The sequence below is a fragment of the Diceros bicornis genome, chromosome 12, assembly GCF_020826845.1.
Source record: "Diceros bicornis minor isolate mBicDic1 chromosome 12, mDicBic1.mat.cur, whole genome shotgun sequence".
NCBI lineage: Eukaryota > Metazoa > Chordata > Mammalia > Perissodactyla > Rhinocerotidae > Diceros > Diceros bicornis.
The window spans coordinates 25,743,091-25,764,350 of record NC_080751.1 but is presented as its reverse complement, the minus strand read 5'-3'; the positions used below and the strand labels follow the sequence as shown (position 1 = coordinate 25,764,350).

At 34.4% G+C, this 21,260-nt stretch overlaps 1 protein-coding gene across 1 annotated transcript in view; it reads right to left on the bottom strand.

The window, feature by feature from the left end:
* Positions 1-693: 693 nt before the first annotated feature.
* XPO1 (exportin 1) overlaps positions 694-21,260 on the bottom strand; it is a 41,568-nt gene continuing 21,001 nt past the window's right edge. The window contains exons 5-25 of the mRNA XM_058551147.1: positions 16,918-16,979; positions 16,660-16,704; positions 14,743-14,924; positions 13,817-13,865; positions 13,620-13,739; positions 12,372-12,500; positions 11,550-11,708; positions 10,682-10,879; positions 9,824-9,962; positions 9,438-9,619; positions 9,196-9,352; positions 8,928-9,091; positions 8,505-8,639; positions 7,971-8,154; positions 7,561-7,667; positions 5,411-5,605; positions 4,235-4,403; positions 3,420-3,554; positions 3,177-3,336; positions 3,001-3,097; positions 694-1,759 (exon numbers count right to left, since the gene is read on the bottom strand). Coding sequence (XP_058407130.1) covers positions 1,613-1,759; positions 3,001-3,097; positions 3,177-3,336; positions 3,420-3,554; positions 4,235-4,403; positions 5,411-5,605; positions 7,561-7,667; positions 7,971-8,154; positions 8,505-8,639; positions 8,928-9,091; positions 9,196-9,352; positions 9,438-9,619; positions 9,824-9,962; positions 10,682-10,879; positions 11,550-11,708; positions 12,372-12,500; positions 13,620-13,739; positions 13,817-13,865; positions 14,743-14,924; positions 16,660-16,704; positions 16,918-16,979 — 2,915 coding nt within the window. The 3' untranslated portion in view covers positions 694-1,612. The remainder of the gene's footprint in view (positions 1,760-3,000; positions 3,098-3,176; positions 3,337-3,419; positions 3,555-4,234; positions 4,404-5,410; positions 5,606-7,560; positions 7,668-7,970; positions 8,155-8,504; positions 8,640-8,927; positions 9,092-9,195; positions 9,353-9,437; positions 9,620-9,823; positions 9,963-10,681; positions 10,880-11,549; positions 11,709-12,371; positions 12,501-13,619; positions 13,740-13,816; positions 13,866-14,742; positions 14,925-16,659; positions 16,705-16,917; positions 16,980-21,260) is intronic.

The following is a 21,260-nucleotide window of genomic DNA, read 5'->3' as shown; positions in this document are numbered from 1 at the left end:
TTGAATACATTCAAATTCTTATCATTTGCCGTTATAGAAAATTATGCAGGATTACATTCTACTGAAATGATGGCAGTTATGACCAAGACCTATAAACTTAGGAGTATAGCAGTTAGACCATATCGCTGATTCTCCACAAACATGAGGCATTTCAAATGCTTAGATTTTAGTCTAGGCTAGTTTAATCCTCTGGAAACAGGTTCACTCAAGCTGGTTTCCTTTTTCTACTCCTTTAGGTCTACCCCTTTTCATGTTTTATAGGCCCTCTACATATTTCTCCCTTCCTCCCACCTTTCTTAAAGGGATAATACAACTTCTAAGGATTGCATTTTACAAGAATATAATTAATCAAGAATAGCTGCAATAGCTTCTTCCATGTGGGTTCTTGTTCAATCTTTGCTACACTTAGCTCCTACCCAGTGGGGACAAGTAGAGAAGATGCTCTTCAATTGCAAATAAAGGTAAAACGCATCAAACTGTCACAGGAGGGATTGGATTTGTGTCTCGGGAACAGCAAGTTATCTCAAGAGCATGTTCATTTTACACAACTGCTGCCTTTACTCCCAATAACCTTAGAAATGGTATCTGTAGGACCACAGGTTTCAAACTTCACTTAAAAATGCCACCTAATACCCAAACACAAATAACCACTTTCATTAATATAGGAATAATTATGAGCCAATAAAGGGAAAATAAATGTAAACCAAGTTTATTTTGCTTTTTAAGTAGTGTTCTTAAAGCACTACAGCTTGGTAAACAATGTAAATTAGTATAAGTCATCTCAAAAGCCAGAGTTTTGTTTTGTTTGTTTTTTAATGAGTTGTTAAAAAGATGCAGCCTATTCTAACAGGATAAATATTTTTAACCATTTCACTTCGAGTTAATGAAGGCTCACAAATGAGCAACACTCCTCATTGAGGAAAACAAAAAGCTGTTGTCGACAAGCGACAGCACACACACACAAAAACAAAAAGAACTGTGTAAAAATAACTAACTGTGTTCCCATATTTTTTGAAGTCGCTTTACAATGGGATGATATGCACATGATCTTGCTGCAAACTTGCCATACAGACTTGTAATACATGTAGTCTAGACAAACGATTCAGTCCAAGAGGTGCTAAATTCAGACAGTGCAGCACTATAATCCTTTTAACAACGCAATTTGTTTTACTCATTATCTTTTCTTCTAGACTGAAATACAGGCTAGAAAGAAAATGCTCCCTAATTAAAAACTGGTATTGTTTACAGGAAAAATTGTATAATTTTGCATTAGAATTTACAAGTTTATGTTCAAACTGAATTTGCCTCCTCCCCCATCCCAGCCACAAAATGGGCATGAAGTAAAATTTTTAAAAATGCCTTAATTTTCAACTTCATGCAAACTAAATAAAGATGACCAAAACAAAAGCTTAAACAATGGAAGGATATTTCACAGAAAATTTCTTATACAAAAAACACATAAGAAAAAGGGCCACTAGGTGACATTTTAATTTACAAATTGGCATCATTTTGGTCGACAAATATCCAGATGCTGTTTTCTTCTGCTAATAAGAGTTGCAGAGAGAAAAAAAAAAAAAAAAAAAACAACCCCAAAACAGCATGACCTCTAATTTTAATCACACATTTCTTCTGGAATTTCATGTGGATTAAGGATGCCAGGGACAGACATTTGAAGTTTATGTTTCTCTTCCTGAGCCTGTCGAAGGGCTGTTTCTCTTTCTTCCAAAAACAAATCAGATGTATCTTCACCTGCAAACTCCTGTGAAAACACAGTTGAAATATCAACATAAACTTCAGTTATGGAAAATAACGCACCTTCGATAAAAGTGTAGATAAGCACCTCCCTGTTTATACAAGGGATATAATTTACCCATCAACTGGTTGAGTTTAAATTATAGTTTCTATGTAGCTGAATAAAAACCAAAGGTGTTAGTTGAAAAAAAAAAAAAAAAGTTAGTGTGATGCCACATATAAAATATACTTATAAAGCAATGATATTAAGAAAGCTATTTCTCCTAAGACTAATGATCAAGTTTAGCTATATTATCATTGTCTTCATTGCTGTGTTTCAGGTAATTTTCATTCTCCTGTGCATTCTCTCTGTACTTTATGGATTAGTATTTTTATACTTAGCTAATATATTCACAAACTATTTGTATTTTGGAGGAAAAAACCCTGAATAATCTTCTGGGACCAATTCTTATTTAACAGTCATAGATAAGTCATAGATAATCCATCAATTACTTATGGGTTTTATGATACTTTTGAATTTCTTTAAAACAAGATGATATAAGAAAAATCCCTCTTCCTATAAATTTGAATGCAGCATTGTATAACAGCAGTAGAAATAGGCAGGTATCTGCCCATTGTCATGGTTCTCTAAAATGTACTTCTCACTAACAAAATAGACGTAAAAATCTCAAAAAGAACTATGAATGAATGTGTCTCTTTCCCACATTCCACTCCTTAAAAATATCTGTAGGGGGCCGGCCTGGCGGCGCAGGCGGTTGAGCACGCACGCTCTGCTGTGGTGGCCCGGGGTTCGCCAGTTCAGATCCCGAGCGCGCACCAACACACTGCTTGGCAAGCCATGCTGTGGCAGCGTCCTACATAAAGTAGAGGAAGATGGGCACAGATGTTAGCCTAGGGCCAGTCTTCTTCAGCAAAAAAGGAGGAGGATTGGCAGATGTTAGCACAGGTCTGATCTCCTCACCAAAAAAAAAAAAAAATCTGTGGGATTTAATCAGAATACTGAAATAGACATTTAAATCATCTAAAATTAATTATCTTAATAAGAAGTTTCCAAAACATTTCAAACCTGTCCTCCTCCTAGCCTTGATTTAGTTTTTCATTCTGTAATCAGTGTCAGACTAGTAAGACTTTGTACATTACTTTAAAGTCCACTCATTTTGCCTTACAAATAAAGTGATTAATTCTACAATGCAACACTTAAATTATATTTAGTCTTAATACTTTTGCAACCGCAAATAAAATACATACCTTTATTTGTACTAGGAAATCCCTAAGATGTTCCTTGAAAGCAGGAATATCCTGATTTAAGCTGAAAAGCCCAGTCACAAAGAGCTTTACTTGAGCACTGCAAATCAAAACACAATGATGTAAATAATCACTTTTTTTTAACTGAAAAACTTAAGTTTATTAAAAAGTATATTTACTCTTGTAGATGAGGGAATGCAGACTTAAGGAGATTAGCCACATATTCCTGAATAAACATTTGGTTGTTAACTGGATTTCCAGGATTTAATGGTGTACTTATTTTTCCTTCTTCAACCAAATTAAACATATATGCAAGTATTGACGCATGCATTGTCAAACCTGTTGATGAGAAAAACATTATTAACTCCAAGATGTAATAACAACTGAAACAATTAACATTTTTATGGCTTTAAAATTCTCACCAGCAGTATGTGAGGTGTCTGTCACAACAGAAAAGATATGCTGAAGAATATCACAAAAATAAGTTTGATAGAAACTCTGAGCTGCAGCTTCCTCTTGTGCAACATTTTGTAAGAGTGTAAAAAGTATCTGTAAGCCTAAAATACACAGAATACCAACAAAGTTATTACAGACTAACACTCATGATAGTATTTCAGCTATTAAACTATTCTGGTTCAAAGCCCATTCTCTGTTCTTTTTTTGCTGATGACTAACAATTATTTCCTTAAATTATCTTCAATCAGTAATGGAATTCAATTTGAATCAATGCCTGCTTGCTTATAGATTATAATCTAATAACTATTACCGGTTATTCTGAAGGGTTCAGAATAACCATTTCTGAAGGTTTAGTTGATTCCCTTCACATCCACTCCCAAAACAGTAAAACTAAGTTGATATTTCTATTACACAAACCAATTACTATTTAAAAACAAAACAAAGGTAAAACACTCCTGCTAGAAATGTTCTTTTGTTTTACTGTTAGTTGATCTGTAGTGCCAAGAGGAAAAACGTTATGGGGGAAAAGGAAACACTTACTGGTGAGGATATGGGTAAGTGTTCTCCCTACCTTGAATTTTATGCCCATAACGCAATCCTACCTATAGACTCACTCTGGAACAGGCGATTAAGCTGTTTTTAGGACTTACTCAGACCTGTATGTGAAACTGATGTACTCAAACAAAACCCTGACAATAAGTGATACCTGTCTACAACTATACCTCTGTCTATGCGAGTCTGTATAGTTTGTGGATTGGCAGACATCATTTCATGTATTTACCTGTATCTGCGACATTCCTCATAGTATGCTTGAAGGCCCAAATGATGGAATCCAAAACAAGTTTAAACTGTGCAGGTGGAATAGCCAGGAATGCTGGGAAACAATGAGAATTGACAGCCTGAAGTAGTAAGAAAAAGTTTGTTCTGTGTTCAGGATATTCTTCGAAGTCCTAAAAATAAATGGTGGGAAGAAAATAAAGTTTCAATGCCTTAATTATCTTAAATGGGAGGGAAAAAGTAAGCCCTAATTCAGTATAAATGTTTAGAGTTATTAGTGGAGCCCGTAAGATGTATGGCCTCCTGAAAGCAAACCCAAAGACAATATAATTCACCTCTCATGGAAGATGAAATCACCATTTATTACACGAATGAATTACCAAAATGAAGAAACACAAGGTCATCTTATTATAAAGAGAACTCATCAAAACCCACATAAAGAACATCAGGTTTTCTGAACTCTGAGACTACTACTACCACTTTAGTGACTTTGAGACCACTAATAAGATTAGAAAAATTGTTTGCTACTGTACAAATTTATGCACTTACATCTATGTTTTTCTTTCTTCTTGGTAAATGTATTTTCCCATTTCTTATAAGCATATACTAAAATTTTCTAACTAAAAATGCAGATCTGCCTTTTTAATTTAAACAAATTAATACCACTAAATTCTTCATGCCTAAAATGTAGGAAGTTTTCAATAAATGCTAACCGCTATCTGAATAAAGGTTACAATCTATCAAATTCACTCCACTTGTACTATGATTTTTTTTTGTGTGTGAGGAGGTCAGCCTCGTGCTAACTTCTGCCAATCCTCCTCTTTTTTTGCTGAGGAACACTGGCCCTGGGCTAACATCCGTGCCGATCTTCTTCCACTTTATATGGGACACCGACACAGCATGGCTCGACAAGCAGTGCGTTGGTGCGCACCCGGGATCTGAACCCGTGAACCCCGGGCCACCACAGCGGAGTGCGTGCATTTAACTGCTTGCGCCACCGGGCCGGCCCTGTACTATGATTTTTTTGTAGTAAATTACAACAACACAAAACAAGTATTTCCCTGATCTAGAAGATCAAATATGTTTAACTGAAGCTACACTCAGATATCATTTATGCTTTAAAGAGTTAAGGATGTACTGCAGAAATTCCCATTATATAATTGAAATGTAAATCACATACCTTATTTATCATATTCAATGTGCATTCAAAAACAGCATCAAATATTTGAGGTATTTCAGCTGTTATATGTCCTCCCAATTTGTTGACAATAATAGCCATAGTACTAAGCACTTCTGGTTCTCTAGCAGCTGGGACATTTCTCTGATAATCAATAAGAACTGCATCCAACAGAGGAGGCACAAAATTTTCAGCTACCTGTTAAAAACACACACACAAAAAAACCTTCTAGGCACTTGCTAACTGTTATAAACCACTAGGTCAGTGTTGTCTATAAGATTTAGGTTGATCATCTGCTAAAAACTGGAAACTTCAGTCCTTTGATTAGGTTTTTGTACACTAAAAATTTTTACCAAAGGAAACCAAGAAATCATAATCGATTGGGAAGGCTATGGACAAAGTGTACTTTGAATCTATAACTACTAAGGAAACTGAGTTCCCAAATCAAGTGACTGGCTCCAAGTTACTGTGGCAGGACCAGGATTGTAGGGATACTGTATATGTGAGATAAATAACCTAAAAGGAAAAAAAAAAGTTCTCCTAACCAAGATTATATCAGTTTCTGCAATGGATAATGTCTATAAAAATCAAGGTACTCTTATCTGACCAAAAGTAGACACCCTCAAATCAATGGTTTCTTTAACTTAATGAGTGCTAATTGGTAAGTAAATTATTTTTTTCTCCCTCAGGAAGATTTACCCTGAACTAACATCTGTACCAATCTTCCTTTATCTTTTTAGTACGTGTGCCACCAGCACAGCATGGCTGCTAACAGAGCGGTGTAAGTCTGTGCCCAGGGAACCAAAACCGGGCCACGAAAGCAGAGCACGCTGAACTTAACCACTAGGCCACTGGGGCTGGCCCCAACTTGTAAGCATTTTAATAAACACAAATAATAACCAGCACTTGCTCTCATAAAAAAAAACTGGACCTGTACCAGAAAGACTGTGTGGGTTTCTATGACTTTCAATAAACAGAGTCTTATTAAAGTGTAACTTCTATGCTTTTTTTCTAGGTTCTCTACTAAGATGCATCAATAAATACAAATAATGTTTCATTTAACTGAACATTATTAGTGTTAGTAGTGTCCTACTATACAAAACAAGTCTAGTAAGAATTGAAGGATAAGCACAAAATTATTTTTCTAATTAGCCATTTGGTCTTTCTCAGGACTGGTTCTCATTCCTACTCTTAATAGTGACTGAAATAATTCTTTCCCTGCCAACTGGCTGTGAAGGGTTTTCAAATATCTTTGAATTCACTGCCCTAAACCTCAATATAAATCTTAGTTGTAAAATATGATACCCTCCCCCTTCTTATTATTACCACTAATACGCCTGAAGTTTGCAAGCTATTGTCCTTTATGAACTTCACAATTCCTTCAATTCATCCTACCCTTTACTTTCCAATTTTAAATATAGTGCTGATGTCACAACATACATGTTCAAAACCTTTCAATATTTAAAGTTTGATACCTTGACAATCTGACAACTGTTTTCTGAACAAGTTTCCTGAAAAATTCCTTATCAATAGAACAATATTGAAATTTCAAAATTATGGAAGTAAATAGCATACTTGTAAAACACGATTTCCACATAGCAGTGATAAGACTGTAAGACTTTTTGTTATGTTCCAAGGATCAAGAGAATGAAAAGGTATAATAAAAATAATTCACATTTTTCCAAGTTAAGGGGCTCGTTTAGTCTTTGAAAACCATTTTCCTTTCTGAAAATGATTTAAGACTAAAATGAGTAAGAGAGTAAAAGAGACTTTCAAACTTTCAAGTGGGAAAGCACATACTCTCACTGAAAAGGCAAAGTAATGACAGCTTTATAAATTGCTTTGAAAGTCATGAGGAACAAAAATTTCATCTGAACTCTATCCATCCATGGAAAAAATAAAAATGACCTCATCTTCTAAGCTGTCCTTTTACATATCACCCCCCCCCACTACCAACAGTTTCTTTGGAAGATGGTATACAACTGGTAGTATTTTAAAGTACTAAAAGAATCCAATAAACAGAATGTTATAAAGTAATACCAAATGTAGACATCTAAATTACCTTTAAGTTGGCTAAATGAATAAAGAGATATACCATATTCTGGAGAATATAGTATCAATTCAAAAAACAAAAAGCACAACATCTCACTTACCATCTGTGGATCATTGGACCGGCTCACCCAACCAGATATTAACTTTAAAGTCTCCCTTTTTACTGTTCGCATACTTCTAATCAACGGTTGCTTTGTGACCATCTCACCTAAAAGATACAATCAAGTGGAGTCCAACTTGACAACTAAAATTCTACATGTGCTTCAAATCCTATTAGTTTCCATCTATCACTAAAAAAGTTACAGACAAGGGTACACAAATGAATTTATTGGGAAAATTAAGACTAATTTTATAAGGGAAAGGGGCATGCAACTGGTTAAAAAAATTGGGGTCATCTAGGAAGTGAGAGGGTTAATTTAATATTGTGAGAAATACTGAACGCTTACACTAAGGCAGTAAATGAAGAACTGATTTGTTATAGAACATTCCATAAAAATTCAGAATCACTTACCATTAGCTTGGATAGCTGCAGAAATATTTTCACTGAGGCACTTGTATACATTAAGCATATCTAAATAAATTCTCCCAAGTTGAATTACAAAAGGGTGTCCAACAGCTTTGCAGGCTCTCACATTTGTTTTCAATATGCTGCCAAGCTGCTTGACTGTTTCAGGATCTTTAAGTATATCCACATTCTGTGAAGGATAAAAAACAAATTCCATTTATCACATGAGATTCATCCCTGTAATTATTAAAGCAAAATGACTACACACTTTACTGCAAACCATCACATTTAGAATCCTAAATGGTAAAACAAACACAGAAGTCTTTCTTAACTATACCTACAATGAATAGAGGGAAACCTTCCCAATTTACCAACAAAACAGAATAAAAATATACAAGTTTTAAAAAATGTGCAAAAGGCACACACAAAAGCACTTACGGATCAAGAACGCATGTCAAAGGTACTGAATTTGATATTTTTGTAAATAACACTGTCCTCTTAAATTCCATTACCACTTCTATTAAAAGTAATAAAACTTACTTTGGTTGCCTGCTGGATTATGCTATCCCAAACTTGATTAGGGAGTAGCATGTATTTTTCTATCAAATGTTCTTGTACTGTTTGGTCTGTTTGTGCACCAATCATGTACCCCACAGCTTCATAAAACGTATGGACCTATATTAGAAGGCATACATTTTACTTTTATGCACCATAATAAGGAAAACCACAAACAATTTCACATACGTACTGAAAGTAATCTTATTAAAATGTCAGAAATAATTTATATTATGTAGGAAAACAGCCTAACAAACTTCTGGTTCAATTTCTGCCTCACTATGAAAACTTAACCACAGAGACACTTGAACTAATTCCAATAGTGGCATTCTTTCTATTCCCATTAATGAATTCTGATTAAAACAGTGGTTAACTTTCTAAGAAAAATATGCTTAGTGCTCTGCATACCTGTTGAGGCTGAAGATCACAAATTATAGTGTTAATGTTGTTCAAAATCTCATCGATAAATGGCATTACTTCTCCAACCTGAACCTGAACAAAATGCCTGCGGCATTTCTGAGCTATTTTAATGAAAGTATCACAAGCCATGTCCTGGACTCCATCATGGGTCTCTATCAAAACAAAACAAAACATAACATTTATCAAAAAATTGTCAAGAGAAATTTTAGGTTTTTCTGTTCAACAAAACAAAATATATTAAATAAAGAGTAAATACCATGCATGAATTCAAACAGCTTGTTAACTACAGTCTTCAAAAATTTCCAGTGAGCTCTTAAAAATCTTGGATATTGACCTACTATGTACATGATATTTGATGCAATAATAGCTTTATTATCTTTGCCTCTTTTCTGTTCACATAATCCTAATAGATCCTGTAAAATAAGACAAATTTCAATTACTTGTAATTATAAAATACGCTTATCTAACAATTCTAGTTCATACATATCACTTGCATACCTTTATAACAGTAACAAGAAATCGTTTTTCATCCTCCTCATGCATTGCTCCACTAATGGAGCCTATTGCCCAACACAATGTATTCAAATTTTTCCATGACCACTCTGTACCATTCACTTGATTGTGAAGCTTCTCAGTCATTATTCTTTCTGTATCTACATAATCCAAATGAGTAAGATAAACTACAAAGGAAAGAAAAAAATTCCATATGTTTCAAATGTGAAACTTAATGAGCAAAAAGATTTTTACTAAAGAATAATGGCTATTAATAAAAATGGCTATTAATACATTCAGAAATTAAACATGCCACATTTCCTAAAAATTATTTTTACCCCAGAATAGAATTACAAAGATAAAGATTAAATTGATAGTATTTATTAACTTACCTAATGTTTCTCTCATATTCTTATACAAATTTATGGAATCTGTATCCTTCATGAATTCTCTTACAACTTCTCCCTGATCATTTTCTACAACCAATACTTCCTCTGGTTTAGCCATACGACTAACCATCAACAAACGGACCTATTCAACAATAAATAAGAAAAATCTGTTAGATCTTTGAAATCAGACACAGCAAACGTAGCAGAAAAAAAAAAATTAAGATAAGCACTTAACACCAACATAAACAAAATCATTCACACAATATAAAATAAACATATCTGAAATGTAATTCTACAACAATGGTTTTCAAACTTTATTAGGAATAAAAATCAACTGTTAAGCTTCCTGTGTCTCATCCACAGAGACTGATTTAGTAGACTGGTGGGTGGTCTCTTAATTTGCATTTCTAACAAACTAACAGGTGGTGCTAGTGCTGCTTGTAGAAGGAGCACACTTTTGAGAATCAGCACTCTTAAACCAATCCTTTTCATGCTCTAGTTTTCAACATGCATGGAGAAGTTGCTGGATTCTCTTTTTGTAGCTTATTTATTTGGACAGACTAGCCAAAAATTAAAAGCCAGTATTTGGGGGCCGGTCTAGTGGCACAAGCGGTTAAGTGTGCGCGCTCCGCTGCAGCGGCCCGGGGTTCGCCGGTTCAGATCCCGGACGCACACGAACACACTGCTTGTCGAGCCACGCTGTGGCGGCGTCCCATATGAAGTAGAGGAGGATTGGCACCAGATGTTAGCGCAGGGCTGATTTTCCTCACAAAAAAAAAAAAAAAAGCCAGTATTTGCCTTTACTCCTCAAAATCACAGTAAGCAACAGGAAGAGCACTCAACCACCCACTTGACTGTTACCTTGGATAACACGGGCAAATACAGCTGTCTCCTGGGAGGAACATCAAAATGTTGACTTCCAGATAGCAATGGAGAGGCAGATGTAGAGAAGGGGCTCTCTCTATACAGTTCAGCTGCCAAATGATTCCAGTACTCAAGACAAATCTTAAAGATTTCTGTTTCCTCCACTTCTGATACCAACAACATATAATGAAGGGCCTACACAGAGGACCAAAACTATTAAAATGTGATATATCCATACAATGGAATATTATTCATCCATAAAAAGTGATGAAGTACTGATTCATGCTGTAACATGGATGAACCCTGAAAATATGCTAAGTCAAAGAAGCCTATTATAAAATACCATATATTATGATCCCATTGATATGAAAGGTTCGGAATAAGTAAATCCACACAGACAGAGAACAAATTAGTAGTCGCTAAGGGCCAAGGGTTGAGCAGAACAAAGCAGCGACTATTTCAATGGGTACCATCATCCTTTGTGGGTGAATGAAAATGTTCTGGAATAGACAGATGATGGCTAACAATACTGTGAAGGTATTAAATACCACTGAATTGTATACTTTAAAATGGACAGTTTTATGTTATGTGAATTACACTTTAATTTTAAAACAAGGTCTTTGGACTTTCAATCTTAGAAATGACATGTCTCCCTTTAGGAATTTAATTTTGATTATAAATTTATCTGGCATTATGTAGAACACAAAATCATGAAACTCACCTTATAATTCAGAACTGACAAGACTTAATATTGCACAGACAAGTACTACGTAGAAGTTATGTCAAAAGGTACAAAGATTTTAGAACGGCACGCTTTTTTTATTATGTAAAGAATTTCAGAACCCAAAGGCTCCACAAAGCCTACCTCCATGAGTGTTTCCCTGAGATTTAATCTTTTTTCTATAAGTTGACCATGTTCCTTAAGAAAGGTGCAGAGAAACAAACTGAGATTTTGAATAAAGTTCTGTTCATCATCTTTTCCATTTGAGTATGCAAGTCGAATATTGGTATTTAAAGGAAGCATCTGCAAGTTTAAAAGGAACCATTAGTCTGCATTTTAAAACCAACAACAAAACACTCTACATTTGATTCCATCACATACTTTTACTAATATTAAAACATACAGAGTTCAACAGCTTCTTCTTCACTAGAACTCCTGGGGATCTTTTATACCTGTTTTTCTATCTTTGTGTCCTAGCTTTTGATTTTTTAAAAAAATGTTGCAAGTAATAAGATTTCCTCCAAGATTATCCTCTAAATTTTCCCCTATATCAGGCACTTCCCTCCTTAGTGTTATTTAAAATGTAAAAATATTCAATTAATTCATTCAGATTACACATACAGTAATGTAGTATTATAATTAACCTTCTAGATAATTTCATATATACCTAATCACACTAGGACTGGAAATCTCTTCATTTCAGAGATATAGTCAAAAACAGAGCTGATACTAAACCCCAAGGTTTCCAAGCTTCTGAATTCTGTAGTAATAAATTACCACAATACTCCCAGAATGAATTTCAAGGAATTTTCAAAATGTTCATAAAAATTTCTAGCTTACTCTTAATTTTATGTAACAAACATATAATCACATTATAGCTGATCTATTATGATATGGTTCAACTCCAACCCAACTTTTTCTAAGGAACTAAAATTATTTAGTCAGTTTTTAACAGTATTATATTACCTGTTTTAGCTGCATCATTGTCAGTGTAAATAGCGTTACAAATTGTTCCTCATATTGGCTTACACTCACACCAGCAATCTCAGTGAGGCACTTCAGAGAGACATTTCGAAACATTGGAACATTCAGGAACTATTTAAAAAAAAAAAAAAAGGCGGCTATACAATTAGATGGCCTGACACACTTTACTTAAAATTAACAATTTTAAAAAATACAGGATTTAACAATCAGGAACACAGAGAAGAAAAGATAAATGGGTGATACGTATTGTTTTGCACATATATTTTAAAGAAATTTCATTATCCATCCAATAGACAGTAAACACTTTAGGAGCAAATTGTGATTTCTTTTGATGTGTCCTCAGACATCTAAAAAACTAAGTTGCTTAGTAACTTTCCTAGGACCTATTATATGACTTTTAAGGACATCATGTTTTCTGTGTAGTCTAAAAAGGACCCAAGATTTATAATTGCTTAGGATTTTAGGAGATGGGTAATACACCTACAATTAATGAAAGTATGGGAAAACTGGCTTTTTCATATTCTATTGTTGAGAAGGTATAAAAATGGCATACCATTTGTGGATAGCAAACTGCTAAGTATCAAAAGCCTTAAAAATGGACATATCTATTGACCTGATACTTACATGTGTAAAAATTTATATAAAGTAATTATTTGGACAAGTGCTTAAAATCCTTCCTATATATAAGAATGTTTGCTGCAGTACTGTTGGCAATGCCAAACAATTTTATGTAAATTGTTTATCAATAAATAAAATGACGGTTCTAATATTTTAAATTCATATATTAGAACAGATTATTACCTCAGCAAGCCCTGAACTAAAAAGCCCCAAATGTAAGTCACAATAGCCTGCTTTTGTAAGGCTTTGTATAGGCATTACCTGCTACTGCTTTAAAATTATCAGGAAAAAAATACACAGACTTTCCATTTTGCAGAAACATCTCTTCCCTTACCTCATTGTGACCTATATAATCAAACTAACAGTTGTTCACATGGAATTCTTGAGATTACATGGTGATAAGCAGCACGATCATTAAGATTTGGACACTATTTCGAAGAATTACTAGCTGAAACAATGGAAAAGTTCTCCTGAGCAGTTTCCTCATCTTAGAAACAAGGTTGGTTATAGCTGTGAATATTGAATGGCTTTTCTATATGAAAGAGCATTACAAGTTACAAGAACATAGGCAACTATCCAGTGATAAATACAACTGAAATGTATTCACTATACCTTATAAATTAATGTGCTGATTAACTTGGTCTCAAAAATATATCCCAGTGGAATCCAGTTAAGAAATCTGAGCAACGTTTCCAAAGTTGCATGTACAAGCGGGGCATTTTGGGAATTTTCCTGCAATAAAAACATAACTATAAATAATTATATTCCTATAATTAATTATCTTAAAAAAAGAAATTAAAAGCACTTACCATCACAAACTGACACAGCTGAAAGATTTGTGAGAACTCATTGCACATGCTAAAAAAAAAAGTGATCAGTTTAGAAGACACGTAGAGATAAATAGCATATTTACATACTAACAAAAATTATTAAAAATGCCAGCAATCAGGTCATTAAATACTTGAATTATTTGTATTTACACACAAATATCAATAACTCCATCAAAAGTGACAAAGTTATTAAAACTATGCAAAATATCACTCTTCTAAAACTTATCTATAAAGACTACTATAAAGAACAGTTTCTTTTCTTGGAGGTTTGGGTTTTTTGTTATTGTTACTCTATTTGAATCATTTCAATCAATTTAGTCTTTTAATCAAGATAGTTGAAATAAAACTCTCCAAAATAAGAAGTGGCATTAGATATACCTCCAATCCTAAAATGTGTTTATAGTACACCAAACCAGAAAAAAAAATTATAAATTCTGAAGCTAGTTTGAATACATAAAGGTATAGAGGTAAAATATTGCTATGCCCTAATGACTAGAACAAATTTTTATTAGTTAAGTGGAAGAAAACAAAGTCTCCCAAGTTCCTAGTGTTAACTGTAGGGGAACTGACAAGATGCAGGACTTTTAGGAATTCAGTTGACACTTGGACATAAGTCATTTCCTTGGGACCTATAATTAAGTAGTCACCATATAAACAGATCCCAAAGAGGTTTCTGGGAACTCGCAACCTATATTCCTTTCACATGATATGTATGAAGTTATTCTGCTAAGAAAGAGGAAGTATGACACCTTATCTTTACCACCACATACTTTTCAAAGCTCCAGATTTGGAATATTAGGCCCACTTTAGGACTACTTAAACTTGTACTCAAAAACAATTAAAAGTAATTTAACCTATTAACAATCACAGTTCCTTAAAAATTCTAAAAGAAAATAATTACTTGCCTGTCTTTTAAATGCTTAGCTTTCACTTGGGTTATCTGTCCACTAGAGAAATCAAATACTTCTTCACTCAAGAGCTTAAGAATGACCATATTATTCTGACAGAGACTTTCACTTGTTCTACTTGCTCCAACAATGTCACTGATAAAAGTTGGCCAGTGTTTTGGCCATTCTTGTTTCAGTATCTAAGATAAGACAGAAAATGTTAAGTTCATTTCACTTGTCAACGGCAAATAAAACAAACTTCAAAGAAATTGTGTGATACTAAAAGCAGGAGCAAATACCAACCACTTTTCATTTTCTCCCCCCTGACTAAGACAGGAAATGTGCCACCCTCTAAAGAATACACTGGGTAGAAAAGCACAACACAGATAAAATCCTGTCTCAAATGCCCCATGACTCCCCTCAATTAGCAAAATTGGTCTAATCTGGCTCTAATGTGTATGCGTATCAATATTTGCTGGATTGATATGTGCAAATTATACTAGAAAACTGAAAGATCTGACTCTGAGTGACAAAAAAGTGATGGCTAGGGAAAGACATTTTCTTTGGCTGGAATCTGGGCCTTGATATAGAGTAGAATTTGGACATATAAATTTGGATGAAATGAGGTATTACAATTGGGGATAGAATCAAATTTGACTGAAAGCCTAATGGACTGTATTAGATTTTAAAGGCTGTATAGGCACACCTCGTTTTATTGTGCTTTGCTTTATTGTGCTCATAGTGTTTTTTTACAAGACCCTCCATCAGTAAAAAGATTACAACTTACTGAAGGCTCAGAGGATGGTTAGCATTTTTCAGCAGTATTTTTAAATTAAGATATTTACATTGTGTTTTTAGACATAACGCTATTGCACACTTAATAGACTACAATATAAACGTAACTTTTATTTTTTATTTTTATTTTTTTTTTATTTTATTTATTTATTTCCCCCCAAAGCCCCAGCAGATAGCTGTAGGTCATAGCTGCACATCCTTCTAGTTGCTGTATGTGGGACGCAGCCTCAGCATGGCTGGAGAGGCGGTGCGTCGGTGCGCGCCCGGGATCGAACCCAGGCCACCAGCAGCGGAGTGTGCGCGCCCAACCGCCAAGCCACGGGGCTGGCCCTAAACGTAACTTTTATATACACTGGGAAACTAAAAAATTTGTGACTTGCTTTATTGCTATATTCACTTTATTGTAGTGGTCTGTAACCAAACCCACAGTATCTCTGAGGTATGCCTGTACTGTTTATTTTGTATACTAGGGATTTCCCAACCAGATACACTGTAATAGTACCTATTAGTAAGAGGTAAGTAAGTAACTGCTTGTACTCCTCCCCTCATCTCATTCAGAGACAAGCTAACAACGAAAGTCCTGGGTATAAAAGCCAGCGTAACTTAGTGAAAACCCAAATATTTTCAAAACCTATTAAATAGAAAAATCAATTTTTTCCTCACATGCCAATTATTGTTCTCAGGAAAAATTTTTGATGTATTATGAAAAAAAATTATAAATATAAAATTTCTAAAGTTAGACTACACAGAAAGTTTGAAAAAACAGACTAAGTATAGAGATCAACTAATGGGCTGCTGAATTCAAAGGAAATGATTTACGAATTAAGATTGAGATAGTTGACATGGAAAGGAAACCTGCACAGTACCAGGCAAGTGAGCATTTTTAATGAGTCCAATCCACATTGGAGCCATGGAAGCAATGAGTTTACCGTACTTGATGTTTCCTTCCACAGCCAATTAACAATTTCAAATGCTAGACAGTAGGTTAACTATTATAGTTACTGTAAAGACGACCATCACTACACTTCTGCAAGATGTTACTCGATATTCAATGCAGTAGGTTTGAATATTTTGCTCAAGTAATCAGCCTAACTGAAGCATTTTCTTCTGAGGAAAACAGTGAATCAAGTAAAAGCTTACCTGAACAAGAATCATATTTAACTTCCCGATATACACCTTTTCCTTCTAAGAAAAGAAAAAAGCTTCGATTAAACGAGGGCCTAAAATAGGTATAATAAATAAAATAAGCATAGGCAATCCCCAAGAGAAAAATGATTGCAATCTGTTGTAAATGTCTGTGCATATTTGTTTGCATGTCTGTGAAAGAAGTAGGTTTAAGTCGGAATCAATATTTAAATGATTTTATACTCTCACAATAATCTTCAAAAAAGCTCTTACCTCTACACAAGTTGGGTCAGATGACGTCTTGATAATGAGGCCAACAACGTATTTTTTTATTCCTATTAAAAAAATTATTTAACACTTTTATAGCATGCTAATAAATCTTCAGGAACAAAAAACCCGGGGGAGGGGAAGGGCAGAGTAAAGCCAGATAAACACACCCCAATCCCATCACCAATGCTGGCATTTTTGAAAAATGCTAACCATTTTAGTGTACTACTACTTTATGTTTTTAATTTTTTGTTAACCTTTACAAAATATAGGTTTAACAATTACAAATTATATCTTCTAAGATATTCTAGTGCTATACCAGTCAAGCATACCAATCTGTAATTTTTAAATAAAAAATATAAGAGACTAACATGTTCATTTAAATAAACACATACAACTTATTTTTATCAGTTAAAATTACAAAAACTCTGAAGATGTAACTTTGTAAGCATTATAAATAAGAAGTTTATGTAAGGTATTTATAAATCAAGGTCAGATGTTATTATCCTTTTCAAATTTATTTTAATTATAACATTAAGCTAATCCTGGAAATACAATTTTAACTTCTTCCCCACTACAATGTAGGCAAAATAGAGTTAAGAAGAAAGTTTTTGTTTGTAATATTCTTTATTTAAGGATACCTTAATAGTACAATCTATTCTTTGAACAGTTAAGACTTCATGCCTTTGATTTTAATTTGCATCTCTCAGAATTTACTGAGCATCTACTATAAGTCCCCTTAAATTTTAAAATATTGTGGTGTACCTACATTAACACACACAAGGGGTCTGATGCAGGATCCCTAACCAAAGTATTTCCCACTACAGAGAATAAATGACTACTCTCACATCTGTTTAAGCTCTGCCACAAAGGAATTATGAAGATTTTCAATTTTCAGAGCTACCTGGATTTGGGAAATACAAATAAGAGTTTGCGGAATGTGTGTCCCAAGTCTCATCTAATAAATCTGGAGCACTGGAATCAAACTTTCATTGAGAAGGGATTTAGTAGGAAATTTATCCATAAGAATATGCAGGAAATATAGCTAACTTGAAGGCAACAAAATGCTTATTTGACTGTAAAACTACCTTAATATAGTAATCTTCATGTGGTAAAGTATTAAATTCACTTTTACCCTTTGGTTACCCTTCATTGCTACTTTGAAGATAATTTTTATTATGGTGAAACTGGCCATTTCCTATAACGTCCCAAATAAAAACAAAACAACCTTAAAAAAAAACTATTTATGAAAATAATTTCCTTAATTTGGACAAAAAGTTTTAGTACAATAAAGCCATATAATGAGAGTTATTTATCACCTGAAAATGTAATGTTAAGTAGTATCAATATTCATGGCGTAAGAAACAGTTTAAAAAATTGCCAGGTGATAAACAAATGCACAGATATGGAGAACAGGTAAGTGGTTACCATAAGGGAAAGAGGTAGAGGGAGGGTGGAAGGGATAAAGGGGCACATGTATACGGGGACAAAGGGCAACTAGACTTTTGGTGGTGAACATGATGCAGTCTATACAGAAGTCGAATGATGTACACCTGAAATTTATATAATGCTATAAACCAATGTTAGCTCAATAAAATTATTAACAATTTCCTAATATCATCTACTATCCATACAAAAATCTTCCCAATTCCTCCCACCAAAAACTGCCAAGTGCCAAAAATTTCTTAACTGATAGTTATATACAAGCACATAAAATCTAATGAAAACTATGTCATTTACATTTTTAAAAGTCAGTTCTACATTTGGCAGAGACCACAATACTAACTGTTGCAGACAAAATCCACCAATGAATGCTAAGCCGAATGGGCAAACCTTTCAGAAAAAATGGGATATCTGCAGTCTCAAATTATCTCCTCAAGATACTTATCACTTTCAAAGTGAAAAATAGTACTTCTGTAAATAGAAAACCAGCAGGCACCATCATAACCAACTGATAAATGTTAATAAATGAATAAACATACTGACATCATCTACCCCTTGGTATGGTGGACTGAGAAGAAAACACTACTTGTGTGGTATTCTTGCCAAAAAACATGGAACCTCAGTCTAATCAAGAGAAAACAACGGAAAAACCTAAACTGAAATATACTCTACAAAATAAATGACCAGAACTCATCAAAAGTGTCAAAGACATATCAAAAAGGAATTAAGAACCGTCACAGATCAGGAGACTAAAGAGATACAACTCAAGGAAATGTAGAACAGAAGAAAGACACTAGAGAGAAGACCTGTAAAATCTGAATTAAGGTCTACAGTTCAGTTAATAGTAGCAACCAGTTACTAGTAGTGAACAAATGATAATTTTCCGGTTTTGGTTTTGATAATTTTATTATGGTTGTGTAAGTTGTTAATATTAGGATAAACCAAAAGTTTTAAGTTCATTTTGTACTTTCTGGGGGCACTGTTTGTACAGTCTAAAATTATTTCAAAATAAGAAGAGGCTTTGTGGACACAAAATCAAGTCTAGTTTTAATGAGGTGATTTAAAAAAATGAAACAATTAGGGAAATCAAATTTATTTGAAAATGAGAACTAAATTATACCCATTATTTAGGGTCACCCACACAACAATCTCAATGTCCTTAATATTCATTAGATCTAATCAAAACGTAATTCCGCTACTGCTGACCCTTCTGTTCTTTACACATAAATTACTATCATTAAGGCCCCCCCAAAATAAAGAAAAGGGCAATTCTAAAAAAAATAATGAGTAAGCATCCCTCTGAAACTTCTTAATATAGGCAACATACAATTTAAAACAAAAACAAAAATACAGCCTACTCTCTCAGATTGACTGACTGACAATACCATATAGTAAGAGATTCAGTAGTTTTCTTCTAAATCTGTCATGAGGAACAAGACAATGTCTAAAACTACTTTGCTGCCTCTTGTTGGAATGTGTATGATTTGGAGGCTTTTCTCAGCCTCAGGGAATAAGAAAACAGGATCAAACAGATCCTTCAACTCTTCTGTTACCAACTAAATCAATTAAGTATCATCTCCCTCTTGTCAGAGGTTTCTGAAATTCACCTGTAGATAGAGCAAAGGGTAAAAGATGAAAACAGGAAAAAAATAAAAAGTAGTAAAAAAAACTGAAAGGTTCTTGCAGTCTCAATGTAACGTCACTCTACGATGATCAGTACTTCTATTCCTTCAAAGCACTGAAACTATAAATAAGTGTTTTATTTATTTATCCCCCTCCCCAAGCCCCACTAGATAGCTGTATGTCATAGATGCAAATCATTCTAGTTGCTGTATGTGGGACGCAGCCTCAGCATGGCCTAAGAAGCGGTGCGTCGGTGCGCACCCGGGATCCGAACCCGGGCCGCCAGCAGCGGAGCGCGCGCACTTAACCGCTAAGCCACGGGGCCTGCCCTGAAACTATAAATAAACAGCTTTCTGATCACTGCTGCTATGTACAGAGCTTATTTGATCAAGTACCATAACTCCTCCAAATCCCTTTCCATGGTTTACCCAAAATTTAAAAACAAAAGCAGCTTGATTAAGAATAGGTTTACAATTGTGAATTGTACCTTAAAAAAAATACAGCAATGATGTCATGCATATCAAGGTAGAAAAGCCAAACGTTTACAAGTAGCAGAAAAAGCTGAGCTTCTGAGATTGTGTCACAAAAACTTATCTAAGATTTGACAGAAAATGATATATTCCCATTGTCTCTTATTCTTTGTGTAAAGTGAATTAGAGCCTGTCAGTTGCAAAAGTGAAATTTATGTAAAACAAATTTCTTAAAACAAGGTACTACCTTTACAGACTGATTCAGTAAAAATTGTATTAATCCGAAATTTTCTGTTTGAAATTATTCAGAAAGTATATGTAAAGAAGCTGGGATATTTCCTCCAGCAGTTTTTTTTTTTTTTTTTTTTGGTGAGGAAAATCAGCCCTGTGCTAACATCCATGCCAATCCTCCTCCTTTTTTGCTGAGGAAGACTGGCCCTGGGCTAACATCTGTGCCCATCTTCCTCCCTTTATATGGGACACTGCCACAGCATGGCCTGACAAGCAGTGTGTCAGTGCGCGCCCAGGAGCCGAACCCGGGCCACCAGCAGTGGCGCGTGCACTTAACCGCTACACCACGGGGCCGGCCCCCTCTTACAGCAGCTTTCTAAGCCCTTCCTTGGGAATCAGGAAAACTTTATAGTTATAATTTAAAAAAAAAAAGAAAGGGGGAAAAAAAATGAACTTGTCTTTGACAGGTGCAATTATGTTCTTATATGGTTACTAAGTCATCGAGCTTTTCAAAGGATTCATACAATGACTTAGCATACTTATATCCTTAGCACCCCCCCATCCTATTCTTCTCACTATGAA